This window comes from Lytechinus variegatus, chromosome 10 (assembly GCF_018143015.1).
Source record: "Lytechinus variegatus isolate NC3 chromosome 10, Lvar_3.0, whole genome shotgun sequence".
Lineage (NCBI taxonomy): Eukaryota > Metazoa > Echinodermata > Echinoidea > Temnopleuroida > Toxopneustidae > Lytechinus > Lytechinus variegatus.
The window spans coordinates 1,000,328-1,009,907 of NC_054749.1; the positions used below are offsets into that span (position 1 = coordinate 1,000,328).

The following is a 9,580-nucleotide window of genomic DNA, read 5'->3' on the forward strand; positions in this document are numbered from 1 at the left end:
ATGAGGTATGCGTAAGAAAAATATATACGGTACATGTTGCTGTAGTCCCTATTCTTTGCACTTGATTCTTCTACAATATTTATTTGTATTGTTTTGTCTGATCCAGATGAAAATTTGTATCCACTTATGAAAAAAGGGAAGAATAGTACACTGGTATCTTGTCTTTCTGAAGTTATTGAAGTATGAGACTTCTACAAAGACTCTATGGATTAGACCAGTGGATTACATCATGGACCAAGGCTTCTTTCAGGGTCCACTGCTATTGTGTCAAGACAGGAAGAGTGGACTAAGAAGGGGATTAAAAAGGGATTTCATTTTAAAGCTACAGATGAGACTCTCAAAGTAACACACTGGCTATAGTTCAACGTTCCCCAGTTGAAGTGGAAGTCCCCCAAAACAAAAATATCACTGTGATCTCCATATATGTGGAAAAATAACTGACACAACTCATCAATTTTTTTAATTTTTTTTTTTTCAAATTTCAATGAAAGTATAAAACTTTCAGCATTATGCTTCTTTGATTTTGCTCTTTTACTGCAAATAAATTTTCTTTGTGGTTGGACTTCTCCTTTATTTCTGGCAAAAAGTACATCCTTTATAAAACATTTTTGTCTTGTATATCCTCGCAAATTTGACCCTCAACACGAAGCTTTCCGAGCGAAATAGATACCCTTTTAAAAATTATATTAGTGTTTTTGACACCCTTATTACATTATGTACGTCCTTTTTACATGTTTTTTGGTTGCGCATATGGTATCCACTCGTCAATGCAAGTGGCCTCCCCCAGGCTATTTATCAATAGTGATTATATATTTATAAATGTAAAATGTAAAAGTAAATTACACAAATTATGAACTTGTTGTTTAATGAATAAGTTTCACTCCTCAAACATACATACATGCACAAACGTTCAAAACTTGCTTGCAGTAGGGCCCACAATGTACACATATTTAAAAAAATAAAAACATCAATTTTGTTTTCAGTTTTCAATATAAACCAAATCTGACATTTCAATAAAGCTGAAGAGTGATGTTGATTTAATACAAGATTTGATCAATCAACGACAATTACAGGTTTCATTCGAAGTTCTGCAAAACTGCATCATCCAAACGTGGCACCGCAGTTAGGGCACCTTCTTTGTCTCATGGCCAAACAGCAAAGGATACCGAGAGGGAAGAAGACAATGGCACAGCAGACACCAAGAAGCGTGAAGTCATCCTCCAGGGTACCGACCCGACATGCGGGGCAACCCCCAACCACCACTACTTGTGTTGTGTAGGTGGTCTGTCGAGCTACTACAGGTTGTTGGGGTGGGTAGTACTGAGATCCATTGGGTGGGGGCGGGGGACCACCTTGGGGTGGGTAACCTGCCTGTGGGGGGTAGCCGGTAGCAGGTGGTTGTCCTCCTGGGTAACTAGCTGTGTCAGACAGAAAGGATCAGGATGTTTTCTAAGGACTAGTCTGATTGTTTTATCATAAAGAAGTGAAATGTAACTGATCTTAAAAATAAAATCCTCATTGAATTCATCTATTTCCATTAGAAAAATAGACAGTAGAATAACTAATACATAACTGATAAATCAATCAAATAAATGAATAACATATCAAAATGAGCTTTTTCGTAAATCAATATATCATGTAATACATGTACAGTAGGTAACGATACTTCTTGCCAAAAAAATGAAAATTTGATGCCTATAAGAGCTTGTGATGTTCAATTCCTGAGAAAATATACATGTATATACATCATGATAGATTGGAAATATGTCATACATGAAAATAAAAAACAACCATCACCTGTGACCATTTACCACATGCTTGCTAGAAACCACATTCATCTGTATAATGTGGTTTATCTTCATTCACTCTGACAGTAAAATTTTCATTTCCTTCATAGCATGATTTTGTGAAAAGTTTTTTGCTTTTTATTTCATTGAATAATGAATTCCAAAGCGCAAGAATTATATTCCAATCTATAAAGTATTATGAATAATAGCAGTGCCACTGTGCTTCGTGTTATGATCAAGGTCAACAGGATTTCAATATTCTGAAGATTTCATGGATATGGCATGATTTCTGACATAACTAAACTAGCAATCAAATGTACATGATGGTACATCTAATGGAATCTATAGAATAAACACTAAATGATCTACTAACTTTACTGTACAAGATTGCAGGTGTTCATTGATTAAATGGTCCCTGACACACAGATGTTTGATTTTTAATTTAAATCACAACTTTCAAAAAGTGATATGGGCATAACTAGGCCTGAGTCATCTCATGTTTTTTACAACAGACTGCCCATGATTTTTTTTCGGCGGAGACTAGCCACCACCAAAATAGAAATTAAGTGTCACCAAAAGACTATGAATATCAACCACTTTTCAGGCATTCATTTCCACATCTAGATCTATCAAAAATTTCACATTTGGACTGAGTCCTTACGTTTATTTGGAAAAATATTCAAACTCTATTAATGAACAGGCATTAACGGTTCACTTATGGGGGGCCGGGGGGGGGGGGGAATAGTTTTAAAAACCCCTTCAACCAAAAATGCACAAATCTCACCTTTTGTATCTTCTTTTTACCCCCACCTGTATATGCCTTTTTATTAATGGAGCCATAATTTCCCATATTTTCTTTGAAATTGTATTGCTTGCGTTGGTTGGCAATTGCTAATTTCCATAGACCTGACCCACTGATTAAAAGTACTGCTATGAGAAGATACTTACGATGTTGAGCAATTGATCCATACGAAGGAGGACCTTCATCTTTTAGTTGAGTATATGGAGGTGGTTTACTTGTTGTTCCAGCATATAGAGGTGGAGCTGACATACTTGACTTGTGGAGCTCGATATCAAGATCTACAAAGAAAAGAAGTTTTTTTCACGATTAAAAACTTTTTTTCATTAAGAAGGTAAACCATTCATTCATCACATAAAAGATGTACGGTATTAGAAATGAATGTAAAACAATGTAATCGATCACCATTATCTGCATTTCATGACACTCCTTCCAGTGGCTCACTTTATTCATCATCCCAGTGTAACAATGTAGCTTCCTGTATGAGATGTCTAAGGGAGTATCAAACTAACAGAGTTATTACAGAAGGAGATCCTTCTTCCAATTCCTCTGTTAATCCTTTGTTATTGCTCCCTCTGGCGAAGAAATGATATCTAACATCAATCGGCATGCTGCCAGGTGAAATAAAGAGCCTGCTTACGTAACGCAATAAGCCCGCTCGTAAAATTTGAGGTCAGTGATTTTTTGAAGGTCCCTGCGAGGCACCGCCGTAAACAACGTTCTTTCACATAACTTCCCTTCAAGCTCTGTTTTTTTCCAAAATCAAAACAAGACTTGCTGTACTTTCAACATCCATATCGCTTCGTACAGATTCCTGATGTACGTCTTTGATGTATGGTTGAACTTCTGAGATGATCCCCTTTGCATACATACCAAATACAATCTGATTCAACCCAGCCACGGTACGTATGGAGAAAGTTGGATATTAGTCATTTATGTATGTCTGTCTTGCGTTATTTAAACCTTTTCCTGTGCGCCCGTCTTAAAAATTACAATGAGGGGGAAACGCATACCGGTACTTCAAACTTGATTTCGATGGTAAGATTATTTGTTTGGTCATGTTTGCCTTGAAAATATAACGACGAATCTACGGGGCATTTCTACATCGATTGATGCATCGTCAACTATCCTCCGGTGCCTCACGTACTCCTATTTGTGTAAGTTAAAGGCGAGTGTGATGCCGGAGCTCTGAGCTCGCGCGCTTAGCTCATTCACACAGTACAGGCCTCAGCTCCGGACCTTTTCGGAAAAATATTTGAACTGACACATTTGAAGAGATAGATCTAGACCTAACTTTCATATTTCGTTGATTATGATCTGTAAATTTTATTTATATTAATATTACCCATTGGGTCCAAATGACGGCATTTTAAATTGCATTCGGTCAACTTTCCCTATCTGATTTAGGGCTGATATACGGGCGGCCTGCGCCTGTAAGTGTGAAAGTGCCGTGATGGACCACCCTGCCGTGAGGGGAATAGCGGTGCCACGCATGGTGCAAAGCGTTCGAAAGAGTCAGTCCTCCTTCTGTAATAGCTCTATCTATCAAGTAAACTGTTCGTTTGTGAGGCATAATTTTAGTGTCATGTTTTTTATTCATTTAGAAATAAAGATCACAAGAAATAGAGAAAGAATGATTCAAATTGTGCTTTCAAGGATAACACATATTAATTTAAAGGCAAATATGCAACAATACTGAACTACATTGCATTCATCAAGTCTCACAATTCAAGCGATTACAATTAGGGTCAAATCCCCAAAATGTACACGACCGCTAGCATTCACTCTCCGCTATCCGTTGTACAAAATTTGTCACTGTGCATAATATCACTTGTTCACTGCTACCATCCTACCTGTGGAGAATCTACAGGTAGGACTATGGTATGCCAATGCTGTTAGCACACACTTTAAAAAAATCAATTAAAATATCACTTTTGTGACCAAAATTACTCATTTCCATACAGTTGCAATTTATTTTTCAATAGCAACTTGGGAATAATTTTTGTATTCACTAGAGCGCTCAAAATCTTGAATTTTGGGCATATTTTTGTGTACGCCCTCTATTGGTGGAAAGTAAAATGGCAAGAAAATTTTCATTTTTCAATCTCTATTTTTAATTAAGAAAAAATAATTTAAAGGATTAAATTTACATAAAAGCCAAGTTATATGATTAATAGATGTAATGAAAACTGACAGTGTAAGAAAATCAAGCATTTGTTCTATATACTAAAAGTAAATAAGCCAAACATTGCCACACATGGAGATGTAACCGAGAAAAAGGTTATATCATAACCTTGTTCATTGGATGAGTGCATAATATGGCCATTGAGTCCCCGTACGATCGAGAACTTCGGTCTCTGTATTTGGTGAGTGGAGCCAACGGAGTTCAGTGGAACAACCAACAAAACAGAGACCGAAGCTTTTGGTCTATTTACATGATTTAGGTCTTTACTTCAAAACAATTCTTGATCGACTCCTCTCATTCTACGAAAAAGGCCAGGTTATGAATATGATATATACAAACATATACAAACGTGTCTCACGCATGTGCATCCAGTGTAAATAGTTGACCAGTTTGACCAAATTAATGCCAATCTTTTCTTTTAGTTTTTCTCTTTTTCTTCGAGAAAAAGATTGAGCTTGATTAAAGATTTGATGACTCGTAAATAGAATCGTCGAGCTCGAGGAGGGTGCTTCTTTCCTTTCCCTTTTTTTCGTAAACCAGACAAGGACACAATAATATGTCATAATATGATGCTTGCCCCACAATTCTTAGACTTAGTTTGTGTGCTTGGCTGGGCTCCACCGGCGCCGCGCCGGTGAAGGGCGGCGGAGCTGAGTCCTCTGGCTCTTGCAACTGTGCATGCAGCGGAATCACGGAACTCCACCGCCGCCGCGCAGGGAACACCGGGCCAAGTCGTGCATAGCCGATACAACTGACCCAGTCACAGACACAGGCACAGCTCGGCCCGGCCTGGCCCCGACGAGAGCAAAGACGGGTAACACGATGTAGGTAAAATTAGTTTGATAAATGTAAACATTACAATATGTAAACCTTCATTTTAGGAAAAAAAATTAATCACTCACCACCAGGAAAAAATCTCAATGACAAAACAGCTGTCAATAAATTCAGAAGAAATTATCAAATTCGGAGTCAGACTCGGCAGATATGTCACGAGATGTTTACGATGTCGATGTCAATGATGACGTAATGATTGATTATGGAACGCAATTCTTCCACTGTTGAAAACGAATTATTTGAGGACCGTCAAATGTTCCAGTTTCGAAAAAATAAAGGCACAGAATTACTTTTTTGAAATTTCTTTTTATAAGAAAACGTTAAAGATTACTCGACATGTCAATTTTTCATGGCACAAACAAACAAAAAAATGATAATAAAAAATAGAAATTTAAAATTCTCTGAAAAGATAAATTGATTCATTTTGGTTGTTTTAAAATACATTGCCAAGTAAAAATAGAAAAAGACCCCCCCGACACACACACACAGACACAAATTTTCCGAAACAAAAGGAAATTTAAGGGTCTCACTCACATTCAGGCGCGGCGGAGTGAATTTGAAAGTGGGGGGCATTTTAAAAGGGCACTTTTTCTTCCATAAAGGGCACTATCTTAAAAAAAAAATAATAAACTTATCTACAGTGGTGTAATGAGCAAAAAAATTTGAGGGGCTAGATATGTTGTCAGTATTCTAATACTAACCTCACAATACGTGAGAGTGGATTTGTTGTATCATGAAAAAGAAGCTGCGAGAGAGCGAATCGAGTGAGCCCAAGGAAATGAGCAAAAATTTGACATTTTAAAAATAAAAATCCAATTTTGTGATAGATTTTGACATAATATTCAGAAAATGACATCGTATTTCACCCTTCTTGGTCGTGAAAAATTGGGGGGGGGGGGTTAGAACTCACATCTGTACGCCACTTATTTACTCCACTCACATGACTTAATTAAGGCACGTAGGATTATTCTTACAAAGTTCTTTCCTTCATAAGTAATAACATCTAAATATGAAATATTGTTTTTTTGTTCAAAGGGGCACTTCTTAACACACAAAACGGGTCCTTCATAGGTTAAAGAGGCACAGAGCACGTTTGTGAGGGGCATTTTTATTTGGGGGGGGGGTAAAAAGAGGCACTGATTCGAGAAAAGGCACTTACAAGAAGGCAAGGAGGCACTTGCTCCGGGACTTGCTCACTATAAAACGGCCCCTTCTCAGGTGAAAGGGACACAGAACAAATTAGAGAGGGGGCATTTTGTTAAAGATCGCCACTGATAGGAGAAAGGGCACTTGCTATAAAAAGTGTCCACAGGTGTAAGTGGTTGAGAACACGATCGAGGGGGGAATGTTCTGTTAAAAATTGGCACTTGTACGAGAAAGGGCACTTGGTAACACCTAATCCTTCTCAGGTGAAAAAGGCACAGTACGTGTACATGAGGGGGCATTTTTCTTGCGTAAAAAGGGCACTTTTTAGTGCTTCAAAAAGTGTGTGTGTGGGGGGTGCACTGTGCCCCCCCGTCCCCCCAGGATCTCCGCCCCTGCTCACATTGCCTAAAGGTGAAATCTGCAAAACTAAATAAATCCCCATCAAATCAAGGAGTACAGTTTTCGGCAGATGCAAACTATAATAGACAAGGGTCGTAGCAGCACCACTTTAAAGTGGAATTTTTCTATGAAAAGAATTAAAGGAAGTAGGCATCATGCCGTACACAATCTAGGGCCCCCAGTTAATTGTCCCAATTCATGCAAATGACGCCCGGATAAAACCCGCATGCACGTCTATATAGCCCCTTAATTGTTCGAGTGCATTATCTATATAAGACAAGAAAAAGCCCAAGAGGTGATGACTCGGGTAACTGAAACCATTTTCGATTGTTCCCTCTTGACGCGGATGGTGAGTCCGGGAGCCAGCAGTGTCTGTACCTAGCGAAAATAACTTTCAAATTTTTATCTTCGTAGCAATATAGTCTGGCTTGTCGTTGGTAGTCAGTTTCGCCGTGGCCATGAAAAGGACCCCCCCCCAAAAAAAAAGAAATAAAGGCTAGCCTATAGCAGAAGAGGAAACCTCATGAAATCTGTAGGGGTACTGTCTTGTACGTAATTGGAAAATAATACCAGACTTTTTTGTGGTGCGGATCAGATGCAACAAATAAAAATTATAAATCTCAAGGCCAAGGTGTCTGACTTCGAAGACTAGCGTAATGCAAAAGTCAATGGCAATATATGTTATCCCCATGTTTTTAATCTCCAACTTCAGATCCTTTTGAAGATATATTTTGTTTGTGCTGAAACCCTGATGCACCAAAACTTCTGAATGCAGATGCAGAAAGGGGCTAATCGGTGGTGGTTGGGTGGGGTTGGGAAGGGGATGGTGGAAGGGCGGTTGAGGGGGAAGGGGCGGGGGAGGAAGAACATAATATGGGAAAGCCGTAAACTTGGGAAGGGGGTCCTGACAAACGGCACCCCCAGAAAAAAATCGTCACCCTTAGGAATTTATTCTCCTAAACATGCAAAGCCCCAAGTATGGTTCTAGATTCTAGAACCATACTTGGGGCTTTAATCTAGAACCAAATACTATGCTTCAAAAACCAAAATGGTGTCATGCTGGCAACCTGTTTCTGAAAGAATACATTATCGAATACTTGTTCAAACCTATAAATCTCTGTCAACCACTCTACTTTCTTACATATTTATTTCAGCAACAAAGATCTATGTCATCCCAAAATCCAGCCTGGGAAAACAGGCTGGTTTCAACTGCTTTCAATCTCTTGCCCCCTTCCCCCTCGTCTTTGGAACAAAGTCCCTTCATCTCTTCGAATCCTCTCTTCTCTTGACCTCTATATCACCATAAAACCTAATTTGCCATCGACAGCGCTTTGTATCCTCTGGAAAAGGCGCTATATAAATCCAATTATTATAAAGAAAAACTCTCGGGGGGGGGGGGGTGGGAGGAGCCTTCGCTTATGGATATCAATCGCGTACAGATGGGGGTTTGGGGAAATGCCCCCTCAAAAGTTCCATGGCCATGAAAAAGAGTTATTTGCTGAATATCATATCAAAATCTTTCACATAATTAAAGATTCATTAATATAGAAAATGAACACTAAGCAAACAATGCGAGCTCGAAGCGCGAGCTGAATTTTAAAATATAATATATTGATCTCCAAAAGGGACAATGTAAAGGGAAACTCCAGGCTGATGATATTCATATATCAACAAATAGAGTAAAATTCACAGAGCAAAATGCTGAAAATTTACTTAAAATGTCCTTTTTTTGTCTGAATATCACAAATTTTCAGCTCGCGCTTCGCTCTCGCATTATTTGATCAGTGAGATACATATCCGTTCAAAGGCACAGTCCTTAATATGTCTCTATTAAGTCCCTTTCACAATAGCGGTGCGACTGTTTACAACTGATATGATTCTGTGCTGCAACATAATTGTGACCAAATGAACGCAAACGATCTCACGAGCAATTGTGAAAGCACCTTTAGGTAAATATACCTGGCAATTGAGCACGCTTCGCGCACCCACTAAGTGACTAAAATTTTTTGCTTTTGCCCCCATTGCCGTGACCCATCACGGTATACCTTTGCTTCTGACCAGGATACTATATATAGGCCTATCTCATTGAACAGAGCGCGAAGGGCAAGTGAAATTTTTATAAGATATCTATTTTCTTATTATTCCCTGCCCCTAATTTCATTCTTATCTTTCCTTTTAAAAAAATCCACTTATCCCTTTCTTCTTCGTTTGTTTTCTCTTACCCTATTTGCTTCCTTGTGAGGGAACATAAAGGGGGCACACAAAATTTGTGGGGAAACGTGCCCCTAAGCCCCCTAAAGCTATATGCCCCTGATTTAAACAACTCTTTTCACAGACTCCTGAAGATAATGAATTTCACTTTTCAAAAAGTGCGAATGGATAATGCGAGCTAGTTTTAATCACAAAATTGAATAAACATTGTTTAACATG

At 38.5% G+C, this 9,580-nt stretch overlaps 1 protein-coding gene across 2 annotated transcripts; it reads right to left on the bottom strand.

The window, feature by feature from the left end:
* Positions 1-693: 693 nt before the first annotated feature.
* On the bottom strand, positions 694-5,777 carry LOC121422756 (brain protein I3-like). 2 transcript variants are annotated; one of them, XM_041617934.1, is made up of 3 exons: positions 5,674-5,777; positions 2,736-2,867; positions 694-1,418 (listed from the first exon to the last, which is right to left on the bottom strand). In XM_041617934.1, exons 2-3 carry the CDS (start codon positions 2,836-2,838, stop codon positions 1,102-1,104), a joined length of 420 nt encoding a protein of 139 aa, XP_041473868.1. In that variant the 5' UTR covers positions 2,839-2,867; positions 5,674-5,777; the 3' UTR covers positions 694-1,101. The 2 variants fall into 2 exon arrangements, with proteins under 2 accessions (XP_041473868.1, XP_041473869.1); XM_041617935.1 differs by lacking the exon at positions 5,674-5,777 and adding an exon at positions 2,992-3,074.
* Between the last annotated feature and the right edge of the window lie 3,803 nt (positions 5,778-9,580).

What these genes read in the sequence shown, in the direction of transcription:
- LOC121422756 (XM_041617934.1), bottom strand. Translation starts at nt 2,838, where the DNA reads ATGTCAGCTCCACCTCTATATGCTGGAACAACAAGTAAACCACCTCCA. An exon ending in TGGATCAATTGCTCAACATC is followed by an intron (nt 1,419 to 2,735) that starts GTAAGTATCTTC and finishes TGTCTGACACAG; the next exon opens with CTAGTTACCCAGGAGGACAA.